We start from the raw sequence: 25413 nt of genomic DNA, 5'->3' as shown, positions 1-25413 counted from the left end.
ATACTGTAGGTAATAGAGTGTCATTTGGGACATAGCCATGGACTCACTGGCTGGAATACGAATATGTAGCTCAGGGGGCAGGTTTCCGACACTTTAGAATCCTGAGCAGGACATTTCACTTGTCTAATTAGAGGCACTTATTAGGGGGCTGGGAGACACTGCGAGGGAGACCAGATGGCTATCCAGACAGTATAAAGCTTTCAAAAACACCAGGTTCCAAAACAGAGGAGAAGTGGCATTAGTTACGGATGTAACACTGCTTTTGTTCTGGCTGTCCTGGTTTGTCAGGTCTCAAGAGGCTTACCAGAGGCTTTACTCTCTGATGACTTGTATGCATTATGGTAACCTGAGGGTAAAAGAGCCGTGTTATTAAGGGTGTGAATGGCTCTATTGTTGAACTGCATGGAACTCTCACACAATAAGGATGCAATAATGGTTTTGCCACCGTGTGGTCAACTCAACTGTAAGCTGATCCAATGGCTTTTAAATAACACAAACTAGGGTGCAGGTTGGTCCTCATACAAAGTCAGATGAAATGCCTAGAAGGGTTAAAGTTCAACTCATTTTTTCACTGCATGCATACTGGCCAAGGCTCTCTAAAAGGAGACTGTACTGTGCACTACTGTACTTGTATGGTACTCTTCCTGGTCTGGGTGAGGCATGAAGTGGGTCATCCTCTATGTGGGCCAGAGCTATTGATCGCACAGCAGACCGAGAAGGGTGTGTGTGTCATGTGCATGCGTGCGTCTGGGAGCTAGAGAAAAACATTGACACTTGTTTTTTTTTTCATTTTTCGAGATGTACCTGTACAGTACAATCTAAAGCATGAAATACGATAAATCCCCTGCTTGAAACCTGCCACAGTACTCCAAATCTATTACGTAACACCTGACTCTCCTCTCTCTCCCCCAACACTCTATCACATTATGCTGTCACACACACTCCTTGTCGGTGGGATCACACGGATGTGTTCCTGCTCAAGAGATTAGTGGACTGGAAAAGCAGCACCCTCTAAATGCAATGCCAGACTATTTATGTCCGTGGTGATGTGGGCCAGATCATCAGCCCATACTGGAGGCTAGCACGGGGACAAAAGGGGAATAGCTAATAGTGAAGAGTCGCTAGCTTATCATTGGCATTGGTACTGCTAACTGCTATTGGGTGTGGGTATAGTGGTATACATTTTGTCACATGGGAAGATGGTGGTGGTTGTGAAAGGAATATACACTCCCTTTCACAATGTACTAGAAAGCCAAACTCCTCCCCTTCTAGTTTGGTTCACACACGTAGCACACATGCATGCATGTCCACTGTCCATCTGACTTAGGCCGCAGCCCGCCTCCCACTTCCTCGAACTGACCAGGAAGTGCTTACATAATAGAATACCAGGCAGAGATCCCTGTAATTCTGATGGCTTACTGGTGCCATGCAACTTCCTCGAAAGACAGGCCTTTTGTTGTGTTCTCTCCATGCAGGTATATCTAGAAATACTAGAGTAATGTGCGTTATCAAGACAGCCTTGGCTGCTTGTCTACCTCATCTTTTGTTGCTTCCCTTGCTTTCTCGTTCCTCTTAATTTGCTGTTGGTGTACTGTATGCTATAGTGGCTCAATTGCTCAAAGATACCCCGACACAGTACGGTTACTCCCTAAAATGAATTGACATACACACACTGACACTTTGACAAATTCTTTCCATAAAAACAATTCCACAAGCAGGGAACTTGAATGGACAGTAGCAGCAGTTCTATGTGGCTCAGTTGGTTAGAGCCTCATTGGTTCAATTTCCTGCAAGGGTCACGTTCACTTATGAGTGTTTTTTGGATTAAAGCATCTGTTGTGGCATTGCCAATGATTAGCATCCTGAACAAGCGCTCGTTGTCGTCAAGTTAATGTCCCCCTTTGTGTCTGTGTGTTCAGCTCTGCTCACTCACGACCAACACCTTCAATTGAGTTTGACTGTTTGATTGTTCATCAACAAACAAGCCGTCTCTGCTGCCTTGATGGCTGCCTGTCACTCTCCCTTCCCCCACCCACCCACCCACCCTCTCTCCCGCTCTCCCTCTCTCAATTTCAATTTAAGGGCTTTGTTGGCATGGGAAACATGTTTACATTGCCAAAACGAGTGAAAGAGATAATAAACAAAAGTGAAATAAACAATAAAAATTGAACAGTAAACATTATACTTACAAAAGGTTCCAAAAGAATAAAGACATTTCAAATGTCATTATGTGTATACAGTGATTCACCATAGTGAAGCCATAGGCTCTGGTTGTCTGGGTCTCTGTTTTTGGTTGGATAGGTTTCTTTCTTAGGTTTTTGCATTCTTCATGAAACCATTTGCCATTGTTGTTAATTTTCTTAGGTTGTCTGCTTGAAATGTTTTGATTTGATAGGGAAGCTGAGAGGTCAAATATACTGTTTAGGTTTTCTACTGCCAGGTTTACACCTTCACTATTACAGTGACACATTTTGTCCAGGAAATTGTCCAGAAGGGATTGAAGTTGTTGTTGCCTAATTGTTTTCTGGTAGGTTTCCACACTACTCTCATTCCATCTATAACATTTCTTAATATTATTCAGCTCCATTGATGCCTCGTGATTGAGCAAAGCTCTGTTCAAGTGTGATTTTGCTGTGATATGGTAGGGGTGTCAGTGGACTGACTGTGAATGCTCTAAGAGACTCTGGGTTGAGGTCAGTGATACAGTAGTCTACAGTACTACTGCCAAGAGATGAGCTATATGTGTACCTACCATAGGAGTCCCCTCGAAGCATGCCATCGCCTATGTACATACCCAGCGTGCGACAAAGCTGCAGGAGTTGTGACACGCTTTTGTTGGTTATGTTGTTGTAGTTATGACTAGGGGGGTATATGCTGTCACCTCCAGGCAGGTGTTTGTCCCCCTGTGTGCTGATGGTGTCAGGTTCTTGTCCAGTTCTGACATTTAGATCGCCACAGACTAGTCCATGTCCCTGGGCCTGGAAATTGTTGATCTCCCCCTCCAAGATGGAGAAGCTGTTATAGTGTGGGGATTCTATTGGGGGGATATAGGTAGCACACATGAGGACATTTTTCTCTGTTGAGATCATTTCCTTATTAATTTCTTTCTGTAATATGTTCCTGTTTTGACTAATTGAATAGAGTGGGTTGGTCTGCTCTATACCAAATTAGCATACCCCCTGAGCCTCTTCCCTGTTTCACACCTGGTAGTTTGGTGGATGGGACTACCAGCTCTCTGTAACCTAGAGGGCGACCAGTGGGTATGTCTCTTTTATACCATGTTTCATGTGGGATGACACTGTCTGTATTTCCAATTTCTTTGATGACTATCTCTCTCTCTCTCTCTCTCTCTCTCTCTCTCTCTCGTTCCTATGTTACACGGTCCTCATTCCACGATATCTGTTGATAGGTTGTTAGTGTTTAGCTGTGTTATGCTTCCCTGCAACAGGATTTTTAGACATTCGCACACACGCAAGTGCACAGACATGCTTACACACACACACACACACACACACACACACACACACACACACACACACACACACACACACACTCACATATTCACAACAAAAATGACACGTACATACACACATCCCACTGGGCACATACTTCAGTTCAACATCTAGTTTTGATTTACATTTGGTTGAGTTGTCCACTGACGTGAGTTCAATGTCAAATCAACCAAAAATGGCACCATGTCATTGAATGTATGTTAAAAGTTGGGTGATAAAAATACAAATTTAAGTTCATGACTTTTTTCCCCAAAGCCAATCAGTTTTACACGTTGATTCATCATCATCACATAGAATCATTTGGTTTTAAATGACGTGGAAACAACATTGAGTCAACCACTTTGACACCTTTTCCTCAGGAATTACGTCTGAATGACCACACTTCATGGTCACATGCCGATTGGACACAGTGAAACATTAGGCCGCCAAGACCATAAGTCTGTCAGCTGGGGAAGACTTGAGGGAACACTATACGGCTACATGGCTGTTTTAGATGTCATACCTCACCGCTTGGAGAGCAGCACATTCTGCACAAGACTAACAAACCTCACAACCTCACAAAGCATATGCCATGTCTGGAAACCACATACCACTTCGTTTCAAACTGTAGTGTTACTGTAGTGTTTTAGCTTTATGGAATCAGGGAAGTATAATGATTTCCTTCGTCAATCCAATGTTTGGATGGATGGACTTTGAACATTAATTGAAAAGCCTTGGGTAAAAATGGCATTACATAAATCCTTTACATTTTTGTTACCGGGGATTGACATGGAAGTATGGCCAAAAAGGAAATGGACTCAAGTTCAATTGTCTTTTCCAGCTCGTTCGGTCAGAAGACATTTCTCTGAGAACGTAAAGAGACCCTTTCTCGCAAAGCCAAGGCCTTGCTTTCTCACGCAAACTGTAGAGAAGAAGGAGAGAGAGAAGACCTTGAGATGTAGGCTTAAGCTGTGCTCGCCTATGTCCTTGAGACTGTTAAATATTTAACAGAGTGACGGTTAAACTTACTGTGACACTACACAACTACTGTCGCAATCAGCGCAACTCCACTTCAGTGCAAACTCCACTGCTATAGGGTGTACACTCCACTGCTATAGGGTGTACACTCCACTTCTATAGGGTGTACACAGGCTCTTGTTCCAGCCCAGCTTCAATCAAGGTCTTGATTAGTTTATTGGTTGACTGGAAAGATCAGGTGTGTTAGAGCCAGATGGGGAAATTAGGGATCCTAAACAAACATAAAGAATCAGAGAAAGTGGTCCAACATCAAGCCATATGTAGTACATCCCTGAGTATGGGATCAACAGTATCTTTGTAGTGTTAGTGAAGTCTCACATGACCACATCACACCTCCTCTATTTTCTGTGTTGTTGTTCTCATCTTGCACTAAGAACCAATCATCTCCAGGCAGGCCAAACCACTCAGTCTCCCACCTGTTCTTAATTAGTGTACACACACACACACACATTGGCTGTCACGTCCAACTAGTCCCACATTAAGCGTAATTCCCAAAGACATAAGGAGAAATTCCAGAAGGGTAGGTTTTCCTCTCTTTAGAAAGCCTTCCCTGTCCTCTTAAAAGAGCAGGGAAAACACACACGTCCCCGGAGACAAGAAAGCCACATGACCTCCAGTAATAATCATGATTGAATGACTTCCCAGGTGAAAGGTTGGATCACAACAGCAACTCTATTGACCTTCCTTCAGTCTTTCTCGGTCAGTTGCTCTGCTAGTCAGTCAGTCATTGAGTGTATCCACCAGTGTTATTTACTGCTATTTACTGCTATGTTACACATACACATAAAGTGCATTCAGAAAGTGTTCATACCCCTTGACTTAATCCACATTTTGTTTTGTGTTCCGGCCTGAATTTAAAAAATGGATAAAAAAAATCAAATAATTGTCACCCATCTACCCACAATACCCCATCATGACAAAGTGAAACATGTTTTTAGACATTTTTGCAAATGGATTAAAAAATCAAATACAGACATCTCATTTACATAAGTATTCACACCCCTGAGTGTTCTTCCTTGCAGATGTTCACAAGCTCTGTTAAATTAGATGGGGAGCAGCGATGCGCCGCCATCTTCAACTCTTTCCACCAACATTGCCTTCAGAAAGTATTCAGACCCCTTGAATTTTGTTACATTACAGCCTTATTCTAAAATAGATTAAATCATTTTCCCCCCTCTCATCAGTCTACACACAATACCACTTAATGACAAACCAAAAACTGTTTTTTTAAGTTTTAGCAAATGTATTCAAATAAAACAATTTGAAATACCACATTTCAATAATTATTCAGATCCTTTACTCAGTACTTCGTTGAAGCACCTTTGGTAGCGATTACAGCCTTGAGTCTTCTTGGGTATGATGCTACAAGCTTGGCACACCAGTATTTGGGGAGTTTCTTCCATTCTCTTCTGTAGATCCTCTTAAGGTCTGTCAGGTTATCATCGCTACACAGCTATTTTCACATCTATCCAGAGATGTTTGATCGGGTTCAAGTCCGGGCTCTAGCTGGGCCATTCAAGGACAATCAGAGACTTTTCCCGAAGCCACTCCTGCGTTGTCTTGGCTGTGTGCTTAGGGTCATTCTCCTGTTGGAAAGGGTGTACGTTTGACCCAGTTTGAGGTCCTGAGCGCTCTGGAGCAGGTTTTCATTGAGGATCTCTCTGTACTTTTCTCCGTTCATCTTTTCCTCGATCCTGACTAGTCTCCCAGTCCCTGCTGCTGAAAAACCTCCCCACAGAATGATGCTTCCACCACCATCCTTCACAGTAGGGATTAGAGATCGACCGATTAATCGGAATGGCCGATTATTTAGGGCCGATTTCAAGTTTTCATAACAATCCGAAATCTGTATTTTTGGATGACGATTTTGACGATTCATTTTTTTTTAATGTAATTTTTTTTTTTTTACTACTTTATTTAACGAGGCAGGTCAGTTAAGAACACAATTTTATTTTCAATGACGGCCTAGGAACGGTGGGTTAACTGCCTTGTTCAGGGGCAGAACAACTGATTTTTACCTTGTCAGCTCGGGGATTCAATCTTGCAACCTTACAGTTAACTAGTCCAATGCTCTAACCACCTGCCTCTCATTGCACTCCACGAGGAGACTGCCTGTTACGCGAATGCAGTAAGAAGCCAAGGTAAGTTGCTAGCTAGCATTAAACTTATCTTATAAAAAACAATCAATCAATCATAATCACTAGTTATAACTACACATGGTTGATAATATTACTAGTTTATCTAGCGTGTCCTGAGTTGCATATAATCGATGAAGTGCGCATTCGCGAAAAAGGACTGTCGTTGCTCCATAAACATAAATGCCTTTCTTAAAATCAATACACAGAAGTATATATTTTTAAACCTGCATATTTAGCTAAAAGAAATCCAGGTTAGCAGGCAATATTAACCAGGTGAAATTGTGTCACTTCTCTTGCGTTCATTGCACGTAGAGTCAGGGTATATGCAACAGTTTGGGCCGCCTGGCTCTTTACAAACTAATTTGCCAGAATTTTACGTAATTATGACATAACATTGAAGGTTGTGCAATGTAACAGGAATATTTAGACTTATGGATGCCACCTGTTAGATAAAATACGGAACGGTTCCGTATTTCACTGAAAGAATAGACATTTTGTTTTCGAGATGATAGTTTCCGGATTCGACCATATTAATGACCTAAGGCTCTTATAGAGCAGTCTGTCAGAGCGATGGTAGGCACCAGCAGGCTCGTAAGCATTCATTCAAACAGCACTTTTGTGCGTTTTGCCAGCAGCTCTTCGCAATGCTTCAAGCATTGCACTGTTTATGACTTCAAGCCTATCAACTCCCAAGATGAGGCTGTTGTAACCGATGTGAAATGGCTAGCTAGTTAGCGGGGTGCTCGCTAATAGCGTTTCAAACGTCACTCGCTCTGAGACTTGGAGTAGTTGTTCCCCTTGCTCTGCATGGGTAACACTGCTTCAAGGGTGGCTGTTGTCGATGTGTTCCTGGTTCAAGCCCAGGTAGGAGCGAGGAGAGGGATGGAAGTTATACTGTTACACTGGCAATACTAAAGTGCCTATAAGAACATCCAATAGTCAAAGGTATATGAAATACAAATCGTATAGAGAAATAGTCCTATAATTCCTATAATAACTACAACCTTAAACTTCTTACCTGGGAATATTGAAGACTCATGTTAAAAGGAACCACCAGCTTTCATATGTTCTCATGTTCAAATGTTAGCTTTCTTACATGGCACATATTGCACTTTTACTTTCTTCTCCAACACTTTGTTTTTGCATTTTTAAAACCAAATTGAACATGTTTCATTATTTATTTGAGGCTAAATTGATTTTATTGATGTATTATATTAAGGTAAAATAAGTGTTCATTCAGTATTGTTTTAATTGTCATTATTACAAATACATTTTAAAAATCGTCCGATTAATCGGCATCGGCTTTTTTTCGGGTCCTCCAATAATCGGTATCGGCGTTGAAAAATCATAATCGGTCTACCTCTAATTTCAACTCTATATCTGACATGTCTTCTTTTTGTTAAGCCCATAACCATGTGTGTGAGGTGTACACGTTTGTTTCAAAGTAGATGTGTTTAAGATTACCAAGAAACACTCTGTGTGACCCTCATTGAACCCTCTCAAGTTTCAATCAAGCCTGAAACATTAACACGGTGTCGACTGGTGAACAAGAGGTCGGGTGATCTTTCACGTGTTAAAACAAGAGGAAGAACAAGGTGTCAGACATGTTTTCATGGAGTGCTGGAAAAAAGCAAAGTAGACATTAGAGATAACTAACACCTGTACCGTTCGGTGCATTACCTTTACCAACCTCCCTAATTGTATACAAAAAGCTGTGTGTGTGTGCGCATGTGTGTGTTAATGTGTGTCTATGTATACAGAAAGTGGTGCGTGTGTGTATGTAAAATTTGCAATAACTGGTTGAAGATTATATATATGGTTATCTATGGGTCGGTCTTTTCTCAGTAAAATCAGTACATCTTTCTTGATGAGGGGGAGTAATGGATGAGCAATCAGAGGTTATGTAAGGTTTCCTACGCGGATGAGTCTCCCAGGAAATGGACCTAGCAAAGTTGGTGGTACTGTGAGCAAGTGAAGAGCACAGTGTGTGTGTGTGTGTGTGTGTGTGTCCGTGTGTCTGTCTGTCTGTGTGTTTGTGTTTAACGATGAAACAGAAGATAGCTAGCTGTGTGTGCACGCACGTGTGTGAATGAGACTGCAGCAGTGAAGAGGTGTTCAACACTACTTGTGCTCTGGTTTTGACAGCAGTGTGTTATCACTCTTCCCACACACACTCCCTACTTGTCTGTGTCTGTATTTGTCTGCATTCTCAATGCTTTGGAAACTCTAACCACTTGCTTCTGTCAAGTGTCAGAGTGATATGCGCTCTTTCCATTCCTTCTCTGAATGATCCGAATTCCTTCTTTGTACTCATTCATTACATCCGTCTATTCCTCTGTCTCCGAGATAGTGGCTACAACCCTTGGCTGTTGACACTCATGTATTAGTGTCCCTAACACATTAGCACTCTGGCCCGAAAGCTAAGCTGCAGTCAAACCAACTGTAATTAGAACCCTGGGAAGGTGGAATGATACACATCCTATCTGACACCCTCCCACACATCAAACATGTGGGATACTGTATGTTAGCATTAGCATTAGCATTAGCAAGCAGAGGTATGTCTGTGTTCCTCGACAGCATCTTCTAAATTTACAGTGATGGCTGGAGACTTGGAGTAGTGGAGTAAGTTTGCACCAGAATATATCAGCGAAGAAGCACAACAATGTTTTCTGTCTGCTTTCTCTCAACATTCCTGTAGAATATAGAATGCATATATAAACCAGCTGTTCACATGAACCATATGAACTATGCTGGGAGATTAATAACTATTAAAAATGAACTATTACTGTATAAAGTCAACATAACGTTTCACATTTTTTAAATTGTAGAATTTACCGTTGGGCCAGATGTCTCTGAGGAAATAAGACCTGAAGGGGGAAAAGGAGAATCTAAGAAGGTTACGAACTCTGATGCCTACATTTTTCTAAATGAATGGTTTTCTCACATGGCTGCCGTGATATTTGTGGTTGTTTTTATCCAGACAAATAAGTCAAAAAATCTAAACTTACTGCGCTTTATTTTCGTCTGGAGTTGTTCGCCAGGGTTGGAAAATCTCCAGGGTTGGAAAATAGCAGAGCACTGGCTTTTACAAGTAAAAATGGACAAAGAGCAACACTGCAGTCTTTGGCAATTTTTACTTGTAAAAGCGCCAGTGCTCTGCTATTTTCCAACCCTGGCGCCAGTTTATTTAATCGATTTTGCCAGTAGCCTATAACCAATGTTTTATTAAAATATCGCTAGTAGTGTGAACACAACACAACAATTCCATCTGCTATTTCTGGAGAAGTGCAAACGGTGAGTGGACATTCCCCCTTTCTCTTTATGTTGGATATTTTTCCAGCTCCTGTGAAAAGTTTGGATGTGCGTAAAACCCTCCATAGTCTTAAGTTGCCTTGTCTGTATAATAGGCCTACGCACACAGGAAGCAATTATGGTGCCTGTAACTCTATTTAAACTGATTTTATCAGAATTAGATTAGAATGATCTTTTAGGCCTTATCATTAGCGTAGCGAATTTCAACTTGCCTATTGGCTACATTTGGCATGTCCATATCCACACTGCAATTTACAGTAGGCCTAGCCCTTATATCTGTGTTAATGCTATAGCCTATGTTTAACAATGAACAGTTGAAGTCAGAAGTTTACATACACTTAGGTTGGAGTCATTAAAACTTGTTTTTCAACCACTCCACAAATGTCTTGTTAAAAGACTATAGTTTTGGTAAGTCGGGTAGGACATCTACTTTGTGCATGACACAAGTAATTTTCCCAACAATTTAGAACCTACAGATTATTTCACTTATATTTCACTGTATCACAATTCCAGTTTGTGATAAGTTTACATACACTAAGTGCCTTTAAACAGCTTGGAAAATTCCAGAAAATGATGGCATGGCTTTAGAAGCTTCTGATAGGCTAATTGACATAATTTGAGTCAATTGGAGGTGTACTTGTGGATGTATTTCAAGCCCTACCTTCAAACTCAGTGCCTTTTTTCTTGCCATCATGGGAAAATCAAAAGAAATCAGCCAAGACTTCAGAAAAATAATTGTAGACCTCCACAAGTCTGGTTAATCCTTGGGAGAAATGTCCAAACGCTTGAAGGTATCACGTTCATCTGTACAAGCAATAGTACGCAAATATAAACACCATGGGACCACGCAGCAGTCATACCGCTCAGGAAGGAGACGCGTTCCGTCTCCTAGAGATGAACGTACTTCGGTGCGAAGTGCAAATCAATCCCAGAACAACAGCAAAGGACCTTGTGAAGATGCTGGAGGAAACAGGTACAAAAGTATCTATATCCACAGTAAAACTAGTCCTATATCGACATAACCTGAAAGGCCACTCAGCAAGGAAGACGCCACTGCTCTGGTCACTCAGGGGCCAAGCCTCGATACACCCACACCCACTGTCTCTGATGGACACACATGTGGCATATTCGTATACTTACTATTTATTTATTATGCCTTGGTACTACATGTTTTTCCTCCATAGAGCTACTTTAATAATATGGCAGGCTCTACCCTGTTGATATATATGTCTCTTTCTACTGTTGTGATGTCCACATAAAACATGATATAAATCAAGGTAATCGAGTGTTACACGATATAGCTCATGTGGTCAGGGTGTAACGAGAGAAGCAAGCTGGTGCCAATCAACTCTAGTGTATTGTGCAACATGCGTTCCCTTGCATGCGTCTACCCCTTGCACTTGCTTCATAGTGAAAACATATGATCACATATTTCAACTTTAGTTGCACTTTTTGCAAGGAGAGGTACAGTAGATATTGACATATGTTTATGTGTGCGTGGGTGTGTGTGTGTGGTCTTTCTAGCACAGCATCCTTTTATGACATAACATTGACAAACAGTGGCGTAGTATAGAGTACGAAATATGACTATCTATCATAAGGCAGGGCTAAATTACCCGCAAATCAAATAAACACAACCCTCATTTCTTAATCAGTAGCTGTGGTTTTTCATGGTAAGCCTTCTATTGGGGTGTCTTGGTGAGGGATTTACGGACTGTGTTTTGACTTTGCTGTGGTCTAGTGCTGATTCCAACTGTGTAATACCATAGTAATTGTGCTCCATTAACTGTCATTACCTGTGATGATCCCTCCTCACAAAAGGCTTTTGTTCTGCCTCTGGCAAGCCCATGTTGTGGTTTAGTTGATTTAAACCTCTAGCATTTCCTCAGAGCTGACTGCTGCTCAAGTTCCGCCCAAATTGAGATGTGTTTGCGGTGTTGTCAGGCTAATATATAGATGTAGGCTATAGACTGTGTGTCTCTGCATTCTCAAGGACATTGTAAAAGTTAAGACCATAAATATGTCGCATTTTGAAGTTTATGTTATTTTTTTTATTTTTTTTGCACAGCTCAGTGCCGTCACGCAAGTATTCCTGTCCCAAGCTTTCATATGTATATCACTGTATATCCATTAGCTTGTATCTATTGGATGTCAGCCTCTAAATCATTTTGACCTCCACTTGGGTGATTTACTGTATAGATCTGTATGCAGCAAGCCTGAGGACCAGGTTCCACATCTGATACAACCTCTGCCAAGATCGCATCAATGAACCCCAGGTTCCAAAGTAGACAGGGGATTTTTTTTTTTATTCTGTTTTACAGGCCTACACATTCTCTCCAGATGCTCAAGCTTCTCTCCTCTTCCTGCACCATAGGGGTGAATATGATGACAGTATATTGTAGCTCATTCCTGTTCACCCCACGCTTATGCTAAGTTGCTAGCCTTGCGACATAGGAAGGGAGGGAGAACAGGGTAAATATCATAATGCCGTGGGGAAAAGGCTCTTAATTTTGGGGGGTTTATAGAAATTCACTCGTTGACAGGTGGCATGGCCAATAGTTTCCGAGGACTAGGACGGAAGGAATTAAACTTCGTTGACATTTAAAAAATTTGACCACAGGCATTTGAACAGTGTTCTGGTTAAATAAGTATGGAAGTTTTGCTGCTCTGAATCACGCTCTTTGGAAATAATAATTTTGCAGTCAGGTTTTTCCTGTTCCTGTTTTCCTGTTCTCTCTGTCTATCAGTTGTGAAAATATCATTTTGTTGATTTGTGACCCTGTGACCCTTTCGTTGATTAGTGGTTGAACTCTGGATTAAAATGTATGTTGATTACTTTTTGCAACAAAAAAATAAAGAGATATCGAGGAACCTGATGGAAATGTTAACCAATTCTTGCCCAAAGGTCATTCATTTCTAAAACCAAACGAGGCTCTTCTCCACCTCCCCCTCCTCATCCCCCTCTTCCTCCCACTCCGTAGGCCGAGTCCTTAATAGAATAGAATAGCACACTGGGCTAGTGCTAAAAGCAGAAAGTAGGCCAGAATCCTCCAGCTGCCAGCAGCTTTACCAGCAGCCTTTGGGACTGTAGAGGAGGGCAGCAGTGGCAGAGACGTTTCATCGTGTTCTCACCCACTGCAGTGCTGCAAAACCCTCCTTAAGGTTCTAACAGTTGCCCCTGAGTTACCACAGTGGTGTCAGCAAGCACAGCCACTAACTGTGACATTGAACCCCAAACTCCCTCCCACCCCAGTCTATAATATATTCCCCAATGTGCCAAGCCCCAGGGTATCCAGCCCATCGTCACAATAGATGGGGCGAGCCACTAGAAATCCAAGGCCAATTGGTTTCCTTTGAGAAAAGCAGCAGTGGCAGAGCGTGAAAAGATTTGAATGAAGGTTCCTGGACGGATCCCTCTCATGACCTTTGGCTGAACTGTTGAAGCCTCAAATAGTTAGACAAACCCTAGGAAATATAGAGGACCCCACGCATAGAATTCCTACAAACTGATGATACACAATGCACAGATGATGGAGTCCTTGGATGTGTTTATTTTCATACCTATTGTACATTTCTCTCTAGGTTAAGGGGGTTTGAGAGGGGCCCAGTGATGTTTTATCATAGCTACAGTGGGGCAAAAAAAGTATTTAGTCAGCCACCAATTGTGCAAGTTCTCCGACTTAAAAAGATCAGAGAGGCCTGTAATTTTCATCATAGGTACACTTCAACTATGACAGACAAAATGAGAGAGAAAAAATCCCGAAATTCACATTGTAGCATTTTTTATGAATTTATTTGCAAATTATGGTGGAAAATAAGTATTTGGTCAATAACAAAAGTTTATCTCAATACTTTGTTATATACCCTTTGTTGGCAATGACAGAGGTCAAACATTTTCTGTAAGTCTTCACAAGGTTTTCACACACTGTTACTGGTATTTTGGCCTATTCCTCCATGCAGATCTCCTCTAGAGCAGTGATGTTTTGGGGCTGTTGCTGGGCAACATGGACTTTCAACTCCCTCCAAAGATTTTCTATGGGGTTGAGATCTGGAGACTGGCTAGGCCACTCCAGGACCTTGAAATGCTTCTTACGAAGCCACTCCTTCGTTGCCCGGGCTGTGTGTTTGGGATCATTGTCATGCTGAAAGACCCAGCCACGTTTCATCTTCAATGCCCTTGCTGATGGAAGGAGGTGTTCACTCAAAATCTCACGATACATGGCCCCATTCATTCTTTCCTTCACACGGATCAGTCGTCCTGGTCCCTTTGCAGAAAAACAGCCCCAAAGCATGATGTTTCCACCCCCATGCTTCACAGTAGGTATGGTGTTCTTTGGATGCAACTCAGCATTCTTTGTCCTTCAGACACGACGAGTTGAGTTTTTACCAAAAAGTTATATTTTGGTTTCATCTGACCATATGACATTCTCCCAATCTTCTTCTGGATCATCCAAATGCTCTCTAGCAAACTTCAGACGGGCCTGGACATGTACTGGCTTAAGCAGGGGGACACGTCTGGCACTGCAGGATTTGAGTCCCAGCCTGGTGCAGGTCTACAATTCTGTTTCTGGTGTCCTTTGACAGTTCTTTGGTCTTGGCCATAGTGGAGTTTGGAGTGTGACTGTTTGAGGTTGTGGACAGGTGTCTTTACAGGCCTCTCTCATCTTTTTAAGTGGGAGAACTTGCACAATTGGTGGCTGACTAAATACTTTTTTGCCACACTGTATATCTTGGTAAAACGTGGCAGTCACAACATTTGTGTATTTTTTTTTTAAATATTTTTTTTTTTTTTTGAATTTTACCCCTTTTTCTCCCCAATTTCGTAGTATCCAATTGTTGTAGTAGCTACTATCTTGTCTCATCGCTACAACTCCCGTACGGGCTCGGGAGAGATGAAGGTTGAAAGTCATGCGTCCTCCGATACACAACCAACCAAGCCGCTGCTTCTTTAACACAGCGCACATCCAACCCGGAAGCCAGCCGCACCAATGCGCCGGAGGAAACACCGTGCACATGGCCACCTTGGCTAGCGTACACTGCGCCCAGCCCGCCACAGGAGTCGCTGGTGCGCGATGAGACAAGGACACCCCTACCGACCAAGCCCTCCCTAACCCGGGCGACGCTAGGCCAATTGTGCGTCGCCCCACGGACCTCCCGGTCGCGGCCGGTTACGACAGAGCCTGGGCGCGAACCCAGGACTCTGATGGCACAGCTGGCGCTGCAACATTTGTGTATTTTTGCTATGTTTTGTCCTGTCAACAAAAAGGTGATTTAGTTCCTCCTGCTGTGCAAGTTGTAAATGACTGTATTATTGTTGTAGTGGTATCACTCAATTTTATACTATTTTAATACCTTATTTTTATATACTTATACTTATTTGGATGCTTATATACTTTATATACTTATATATTTATTCATACCTTATACCACAATGTCTACAGTTCCTTGAGAAAGTATTCATACCCCTTGGCTTATTCCACATTTTCTTGTGTTACAGCCTTGTTCTAAAATTGATTAAATAGTTCCCCCCCTCATCAATCTACACACAATACTCCATAATGACAAACCAAAAACAGGTTTTTCGAATGTTTTTACAAATGTATTAAAAATAAAAACTTAAATATCACATTTCCATACGTTTTCACACATTTTGCGATGAGACTCGGAATTGAGCTCAGGTGCAACCTGTTTCCATTGATCATTGTTGAGATGTTACTACAACTTGATTGGAGTTCATCTGTGGTAAATTCAATTGATTGGACATAATTTGGGAAGGCACTATCTATCTGTCTATATAAGTGACCCGATTCAGGAAAACTAGGTTGCAAGTCACGACTTCACAAGAGAGCCGTTTGAACGTAATATTTTTTTTAATCAAAATGCGTTTTTTGGCAGAAAGGCCTTCTCAAACATATGAACTTTCATGTGCCTTAATAACAAACTTGTATGCCATCTGTAAATATAAATACAATTGTTATATTATGAGCCTTGTTTTTTAAGCCACAGAAAAAGTCACCAACCTTCCCACTATCCATGGTTGGCTGAGATAATGAGTGCCTAGTTTCCTGAAACGGGTCACAAATATCTAATTTACAGAAGTATTTGCACCCCTGAGGACCCACATGTTATAATCACCTTTGGCAGAGATTACAGCTGTGAGATTGCAGCTGTCCTTCTGGTCTCCAAGAGCATTCCACACCTGGATTGTGCAACATTTGCACATTATATTTGTTTTTATTCTTCAAGGTCTGTCAAGTTGGTTGTTGATCATTTCTAGACAGTTATTTTCAAGTCTTTCCATAGATTTTCAAGCCAATTTATGTCACAAATGTAACCAGGCCACTCAGGAACATTTAATGTCATCTTTGTAAGCAACTCCATTGTATATTTTGCCATGTGTTTTAGGTTATATTGTCCTGCTGAAAGGTGAATTAATCTCCCAGAGTCTGAAGGAAAGCAGACTGAACCAGGTTTCCTTCTAGGAAAACTCCCTTGCTGATGACAATAATTTCGCTACACTCGCATTAACATCTGCTGAACATGTGTATGTGACCAATAAAATCTGATTTGATTTGATTCAACAAGCATACCCATAACATGATGCAGCCACCACCATGCTTGAAAATATGAAGTGGTGCTCAATAATGTGTTGTGTTGGATTTGCCCCAAACATAACCCTTTGTATTCAGGACATGTAGTGAATTTCATAGCCACATTTTTGCAGTTTTAATTTAGTGCCTTATTGCAAACATGATGGATGTTTTGGGATATTTTTAGTCTGTACAGGCTTCCTTTTTTTCAATCTGTCATTTTGGTTAGTATTGTGGAGTAATTAAAATGTCTTTAATCCATCCTCAGTTTTCATAGCCATTAACTGTTTTAAAGTCACCATTGGTGAAATCTCTTGAGTGGTTTCCTTCCTCTCTGGCAACTGAGTTAGGAAGGACGCCTGTATCTTTGTAGTGACTGGTTGTATTGATACACCATCCAACGTGTAATTAATAACTTTACCATCCTCAAAGGGATATTCAATGTCTGCTTTTTTTATATACCCATCTACCCATAGGTGCTCTTCTTTGCAAGGCATTGGAAGACCTTCTTTGTCTTTGTGATTGAATCTGTGCTTGAAATCCACTGCTCGACTGAGGGACCTTACAGATAATTGTATGTACTGGGGTACAGAGATGAAGTAGTCTTTACATTTTTTTTTAAAACTATTGCACACAAAGTCCATTCAACTTATGTGACTTGTTAAGCATATTTTTACTGCTGAACTTATTTAGGCTTGCCATAACAAAGAGGTTGAATACATTTCAGATTTTCATTTTTAACCAATTTAGAACAGTTTCTACAAGCAGAATTCCACTTTGACATTATTGGATATTGTGTGTCGAAGGGTGACCCAAAATCTCAATTTAATTAAAGTTCAATTCCGGCTGTAACGCAACAAAATGTGGAAAAAGTAAAGAGGTGTGAATACTTTCTGAAGGCACTGTACACTGTATATGTTACTTTATAAAACCATGATCTCTGGCTAGGCTTTGCCGAATAACACTAGTTATTCACACTAGGATTTAACTGGAATATATGAGAATTAACGGAAATATATGCAAATTAATATTAATACCATTTAAATGTAGATGTTTTTTGCATTGGATATATTTACCATATCCTGTGGAGACAGAAACAAACATGTTACCTTATCATAAGTAGACATAATTGCAAATTATTAAATCCTTCCAATAGAAAAAAAATTATACAATTGAGTTACAAATGTAACTTTAGTTAATTAAATGAGTTGACTCTTCACATGGAGTGATTTCACTGAACAGCAAAAGAAAGGGAATATTGAATGATCCCCAATGATCCATCGCATCTACCAAAACTGTTCTGTAAAATGATAGTCTAGAAACTAAATCTTTGGTTTTCTTCCTCTCAGGCTTCCATGTCTTCTCTCTGGATCTCCTCAATGTCCACTTCTTAAACATCAGACTCTGAGGCCTCATATTCACTGTCACTTTCCAACTGTTGCGTGCTTTGGTTTGTGTGTACCCAAACAAACAGTTGCGCTCTGAGGCTGCTGATGTTGGTGGGATTTGGAGGCTGATGGAGGCAACAGGAGAAAGAGCATCCGAGCCACAAAGTCCCTCCCTTCTTGTAAGTTTACTTTGCCAGACTGCCAAGAACCTTGCCATCATCCAGGCCAAGGTGGTGAGACAAGGTAGTGATGACACCATAGGCATTGTTGATCTCTGCACCAGACAGGATGCTCTGGCCAGCATACTTGGGGTCCAATATGTACGCTGCAGCGTGTATGGGCTTCAGGCAGAAGTCTTCACGCTTTTTGATGTATTTCAGAACTGCAGTTTCCTCTGCTTGGAGCAACAGTGAAGTGGGCAGGGCAGTACGATTTTCTACCCTTACATCTGCAAGCAGAGTCTGAACATCAGACAGGATGGCATTGTCTCCCTCAATCCGTGCAATGGCTACTGCTATAGGTTTCAGGCTGCTTACTACTCGCTCCCAAAATACATCATCCAGGAGGATCCTGTTGATGGGGCTGTCCATATCGGCAGACTGTGATATGGCCATTTCTTGGAGAGACTCCTTCCCCTCAAGGAGACTGTCAAACCTGATGACAACACCACCCCAACGGGTGTTGCTGGGCAGATTCAATGTGGTGCTCTTATTCTTCTCACTTTGCTTGGTGAGGTAGATTGCTGCTATAACTTGATGACCCTTCACATACCTAACCATTTTCTTTGCTCTCTTGTAGAGTGTATCCATTGTTTTCAGTGCCACGATGTCCTTGAGGAGCAGATTCCATGCATGAGCAGCACAGCCAATGTGAGGGTAGGACTCCTCCACTTTAGACCAAGCAGCCTTCATGTTCACAGCATTGTCTGTCACCAGTGCAAATGGTGTGGAGTCCAGGAGTCATTGATGACTGCCTTCAGCTCATCTGCAATGTAGAGACTGGTGTGGCTGTTGTCCCTTGTGTCTGTGCTCTTGTACAATACTGGTTGAGGGGTGGAGATGATGTAGTTAATTATTCTTTGCCGACGAACATTCGGCCACCCATCAGAGATGATTGTAATACAGTCTGCTTTCTCTATGATTTGCTTGACCTTCACTTGATCTCTGCATCCAGCAAATGAGTAGATAAAGCATGTCTGGTTGGAGGGGTGTATGCTGGGCAAGGACATTCATAAATCTCTTCCAATACACATTGCCTGTGAGCATCAGAGGTGAACCAGTTGCATACACAGCTCAGCAAGACATTCAAAAGCATTTCTCTGACTATGTTCCTCCATTGAGTCAAAAAAAAAAATCTGATTCCAGGGGCACCATGAGCTTTTGCTATCGATAAGGTGTCTGATTCATCATTCATCATCAACTTTATGCACTTGGCCAGATGTTGCGTTCTTCACATATGATTTGGCACAGTATTTGCAAATGTACACAGCTTTTCCACCAACATTAGCTGCAGTGAAATTTCTCCACACATCAGATAGTGCCCATGGCATTTTCCTGTAAAGATTAGAAGGAAAAAAAGACGAGAAAAAAATGACACAATTCCATGTACAGATATATTTTTAAGCGGTTAGATTGAACAACTCCTTTGTAAGATACATGTTTTTAAATGAAACATGTATGGAAACAGGTGAATTAACACTCATTAGTTAGCAGGCTCGAGCAAGCTAAAACCCACATGGTAGCAAAAACTAACTAGCAGAAATTGTTAACAAGTTGGAAATGATTTAAACACACTTTTCTGTAGGCTACTATTTACTAGTTAACAAAAAATCATGTAAGTCATAAAATATTTTCACCCCACCCAGTATTGTAATCAAAATTTACAAGAAAGCATGTAGTCCTTGGCTCAGACTGTGGGCTCAACAGCATTTCATTAGTGTGCAAGATCTTGAGAGTCAGCTGTACATGTGATGGAAGAATGCACTATGCATGCAGAGGGTTACAATCCCATTGAATTGGGGATATTTGCCACAAGACCTAGACTTGCCTTATGTGTATCCCACAAAAAAGGTTCACTGTTATAAGCTAATTTATAATTCCCCAAAATCCCGGGCTTATCTTCCCATGAATAATTTCAGGAAAAATTCTGGAAATTTACCGGAAAGTTTCTGACCCTTTTCATCCCTAGATGGGACATCGTACTACACTCCTGCAGTCACGGAAACATGCCTTTTGTGAACCTGGAATTACCGGTTATTCATTTGGGACAGGTAGATTTCCATGGAAATACCCCAGAGATTACCATATGGTAATAGTTCTGTTTTCATTGGCTGGGCCCTATGGGTCCAGTTAAGTCTATTTCCACAAAGAGAGACATCTGTTCAGGAAAATGTTGGCCCTTTGATGGGTCTTATGTCACAGGATTTTGTCTAAAGGGCTTTTGACTTTTGAACTGGATTAAAGGGTTTTCAACTTTGAACTAGACGAAAGGGTCAATTAGACTTTGGGATCAAACTCTCCTGGGCGCTTGACCCCAAGGCCATTTTTACTCAGGGAGCTGTGTGTTTATTCAATTGAACCTGTCACAGTACAGTTAGGCTCCAGTCTAAGGACCCTCCCTTGGTGTGCTAGGAACTAATTCAGCTTTTACTGCCATGTTAGACTATAGCTTCCTGATACAAGTCCCAGAGGGGCTATATTAGCCAGGACGGGCCTGCTTTAGCGATCAGCCCCCCCCCCCCCAGCCAGAAATCTCTATGATGAGGTAAGCCTGGGTGTGGTGGTGGGCCTAAGGCCTGCGCGAGTTCTACCAGCTTCCTTTCAGCCTTAGCGGGTCTCTGTGTTGTCTGTGTGTCGAGGCAGCTCGTATGAGACAAGCAGACGTGCAGGAATTACAGGGTCTTTAACAATTACAGTGGCTGCCAAAGAGGGGCCAGGCAAGGAGAAAAACAGAGCCCCTCGATATTCTGAGCCCAGACGTCCAATTGGCCCATCGCAGGCGGTGTTATAGCCAGCCTCCAGACCAGGAAGACGTAATGCAGGTTTATGGACGTAACCCAGAGGGCAGTGCATTTTGTGGCTGTGGCCTGAGGCACTTGTATTGAGCTTTGTTGGTTATTTACTTCATAGTTGTATGTGAAGCCGTATGTCGTCGTCGTATTTTAGAGCCTCCCAATTTCCTTCAAAATAATGATTCTTTAGTGAAGCAAAACTGCTGTGGGCCTGTTTGCCTGAAACAGCCTGGTTGAATGAGTGGGTGCAGTTTTGTCCCTCTGCTACAGTACATTGCAGCTCTTTCTGTGTGGTAAAAAAAATTACCAGATGTCATACTGTATCCCCCAGCCCTGTTCAGTTGATGAAACACAGCCATCTGCTGATGCCCTCTATGCCTCGAGTCCACATCAGGTGAATCAGTGGACACCCGGTTGACGTAAGCCATTATTCAAGCCTGGTAGACATTGCCGTTACCCTCAATTTTAGCTCAGAAATATATCATGCGTTGATATATCAAGGTCATCATCACTAGAGTGAAATATGCTGCTGTATTAAAGCACATCTAGGCTGATACTTTACTTTGGAGTCTGACACTGTATTAGTCTACATTGCACTGTATTATTTTACACTGAAAACTATACAGCAATTTAAAATGATGCTCATAACTTGGACCAAATGCTTTCTGACAGGTTAATGTTTGGACGTTTGGACCTCACACAGTGACACAGGCCTCCCAAAAAGAATGTCGTCTCTCATCACTTTTGTCGTCAATGGGAAGACAATGCCGGGTTCACAATTCTCACCCACCGTATGAATAGTCGTAGTGAATGGCCCCAACGTCAGCACACTAGCCAGATCTGTAACACACACACACACCAGGTGGTAGTGCTTGTTTCACCCGCCACCCAACACAGATCAACATTTTGGCCTACTCACTGACATACAGCAGTCCGTTTATTTTGTACACCGTCCAAGTCCAAATGAGCCAAAGAACTGACAGAAATGCACACCCCAGCCAGCCAGTCGTTGTATATCCCCAATCTCCACACTTTTTTCCACAGCTGTACTAATAAATGGAACTGGACCAGTCAGGGAATTTAATTGTTTTGGCTTTTGGCTTCCAAATGAACGATCCGAAGATAGGCTACTTTTTAAATGGCTATTCTTTGCTATGTGAAAATGAATGACTTTTAACTTTGTCTTGCACTTACAAGTCTGACAGCGGGGGAGGTTAGAGGTGGTTTTTGAGTGAGGAGAGATTATTAAAGTAAGTACTGCTGATATTTGAGTAAAACGGTTGTAATTCGTGTGTGTGTGTGTGTGTGTGTGTGTGTGTGTGTGTGTGTGTGTGTGTGTGTGTGTGTGTGTGTGTGTGTGTGTGTGTGTGTGTGTGTGTGTGTGTGTGTGTGTGTGTGTGTGTGTGTGTGTGTATTGTAAACATTGTGTTTGCCAGGATTTGGGATGTGTGTGAGGAGGATGTCCTTCTGAACACATAACCTTCCAGGTTAGAGGTCAAGGAACCTTGAAAGGTCAAGAGGTGAACAGGTACTCTAACTTGCTGAGGTTTCCATCATAAGTTGTATTAGCGTGCTGACATTAGTCAATGCTTTCTCTAAGTGTTGCTCTGCTTGAAATTGGAAGGAGCTTTTTCGGTGCTTTTCTATGATATTGCACCTGATACCAGTCTGAAGTATATAAGCATACTGCCATCTTTGGATGCTAAAAAAATGTGTTGCAGTAAAGACAGAAAATAACAAATGTACATTTGAACAATACAGCCTAGCATATACATCCAAATATCCTATTCGAATGTATAGGCTAAGCTAGGCTAGGCTTTAGACCACAGTGACAAATGTGGACTTAGTCCAGTCATGCAACAGCATGCAAACGTATAGCTTACCCCCACCAAGAGACCACTGAACTACTAGTAGAGATTAATCTCTTATGTCACAACCAATTAGTGGCCTGGAGCGGCCCCAGAGAGCTATTTTGTGGGGATGATGGCAGCTTATGTCAAGCTTGTTAGCGTACCGCTTGTTAGCTAGCGCTGTGAACTAGCAAGCGTTACCGAATAGACTTAGTTTCTCGTTCTCTTCCTCTTCGCTCTGGCGGTTTTATCTGGAGGTTTGTGGAGGAAAAGCTTTAAGCGCCAAGAACAAAGGTTATTGGGTTTTTTTCCCGCAGAGGGGTTTTTGGTTAGTGGACGATGATGTACAGTTTGACGTGGGATGCTTAATGTACACTCTCTTTCATTCGCTTCGGCCGGCCATGCTTCTTCACGTGCTATTGAAGTAGGCAAATGTTAAAAAACATAGCATTTTGTAGTTATTTATCTTCAACTAAGGAAAGACTGGTGTTTTTGAAAGAGAAAAGACGGTGGCACACTGAGACAGAGGAAAAGGAATAGCTGTTGCGCATGACATTTAACCAACACTGCAGCACCTAAAAGGTTGAAGGAGCAATGAGGAATACGAACAAGGGAGCTGACGCCATCTTTGTTTTTCCTTTCTGATCGACAGGCGGTCACAGGCAGATGCTTCGGTGACAAGGACTTCAGGGGAGGCCTGGAGAACGGGATCCTGCTGTGCGAGTAAGTGCTCCCCATCTTTTGCAACTCCTTCACGTTACTGTAGGCAGTGTCCTCAGGTACGTTTCCCCTTGTGACTCGGCACAATAAGTGTTGCCTTTATAGAGCAATTTTCCCAAGCGCTCAAAGCACTTTATGCACAGATTATACTGTACAGTAGTAGCCTGGCATGCCAGACGGTGTGGTGCAACTGGGGCAATCAAATCAAATCAAATGGTGTTTGCCACATGCGGCAAATAAAACAGGTGTAGACCTTACAGTGAAATGCGTACTTACAAGCCCTTAACCAACAATGCAGTTTTAAGAAAATACCTATTAAAAAAAAGAGATGCGTATAACAAGTAACGTTAATTAAAGAGCAGCAGTAAATAACAGAGTTTGGCTTTGTTAGCCAGGCTAACTGTACATTACGTGCACATTTTATAATGTTGACTATATATGTTTGGGCTATAGACCGACAGTTTGAGTTGAGTGACTTGGGCTTAACACCAAATTTGTTGCCCAAAAAATAAGTCAAAAGACATTGGTCCAGAGTTATTTAATCCCCATTGCATCTACTCAAAGCATTTGAATAAGATCGAGACAGTAAATAAACAAATAAATAACTACAGTGAACTACTCATTGAGTCCTCAACCCTTTTCCTGTAGTGTATAAATCACATGCATCCTCCCCACCCAGCCTGTGATAAAAGTGTCAGCTCCATACTTCACATTGTGCGAACACCTGTGTTATGGCTATAGTCTCTACCCCCCCCCCCCCCCCCCCCCCCCCCTTCCCTTCAGACATGTTCCTCATCCTGTGGACATAACATACTTTACTTTACAGTGGAGTAAATCTAGGAGATTTATAGGTCTCGGTCCTCCTTCTAAGTTCCAGTGTGTGGAGTCTGTTTGTGTAGTGCAATTCACAGACACCCTAGGGATTTAGTACAGCCCTTCTGGAGACTATGATGGGGCTTGAGGTGCTTCCCTGTGGTCAACTCAAACAGATTGGTCATCTTAGGTGGGTGACAGGTAGTCTTCAAATGTGAATTGTGTGTCTCTGCTGTCTGTAAGCTGTTTAACTGTGTGTGTGTGTGTGTGTGTGTGTGTGTGTGTGTGTGTGTGTGTGTGTGTGTGTGTGTGTGTGTGTGTGTGTGCATACGGGATAACAGTAATAATCAAATTGCTCATATTAAAAACATTCCAGGCCAACAAACATGGAGGAGAGTGAACGTGACACAAAGCGCAGGAAGACACGGAGCTCAGACCTAAAAGAGAGGCTACTTCGGTCGCGTGGACGTGGTTTGGGTCTGAAAAGTCTGACACAGACCAGAAAACCACCCTCCCAGAAAACCACCCTCCCAGAAAACCACCCTCCCAGAAAACCACCCTCCATGAAAACCACCCTCCCAGAAAACCACCCTCCCAGAAAACCACCCTCCATGAAAACCACCCTCCCAGAAAACCACCCTCCCAGAAAACCACCCTCCCAGAAAACCACCCTCCATGAAAACCACCCTCCCAGAAAACCACCCTCCCAGAAAACCACCCTCCATGAAAACCACCCTCCCAGAAAACCACCCTCCCAGAAAACCACCCTCCGCAAAAGATGCCGCAGGCCGGTCAGGCTCAAACACCACTAGTCTCTTTTACCACCTACGCAAGAATCATGTGAAACAGTACAGAGAGAGTCTAGGGATGAGACCCCCCCCCAAAAAAAAAAAATTGTTTGCAGCACTTAGGTTGTTTTCATATAATGCTGTAACGTTCATTCAACCTTGAAGGAGTGTTTTGTTTACTTGTTATATTTTATATATTTTTTTGTGAGCCTTATTTTGATGCTATAGTTTAAACTGGAAAGTGTTCCATGTTTTACATTTGGTACAGACCAATA

At 42.1% G+C, this 25413-nt stretch overlaps 1 protein-coding gene across 5 annotated transcripts in view; it reads left to right on the top strand.

Annotated features, from left to right (window-relative positions):
- Positions 1-25413, top strand: part of LOC139390520 (LIM and calponin homology domains-containing protein 1-like) — a 153139-nt gene that overhangs the window by 32460 nt on the left and 95266 nt on the right. For all 5 annotated transcript variants that reach the window (XM_071137684.1, XM_071137685.1, XM_071137681.1 and 2 more), the window contains exon 2: positions 23470-23540. In XM_071137684.1, coding sequence (XP_070993785.1) covers positions 23470-23540 — 71 coding nt within the window. The remainder of the gene's footprint in view (positions 1-23469; positions 23541-25413) is intronic.

The sequence above is a fragment of the Oncorhynchus clarkii genome, chromosome 31, assembly GCF_045791955.1.
Source record: "Oncorhynchus clarkii lewisi isolate Uvic-CL-2024 chromosome 31, UVic_Ocla_1.0, whole genome shotgun sequence".
Taxonomy (NCBI): domain Eukaryota; kingdom Metazoa; phylum Chordata; class Actinopteri; order Salmoniformes; family Salmonidae; genus Oncorhynchus; species Oncorhynchus clarkii.
The sequence above is the reverse complement of the archived record's forward strand: the minus strand, read 5'-3'. Positions and strand labels throughout refer to the sequence as shown.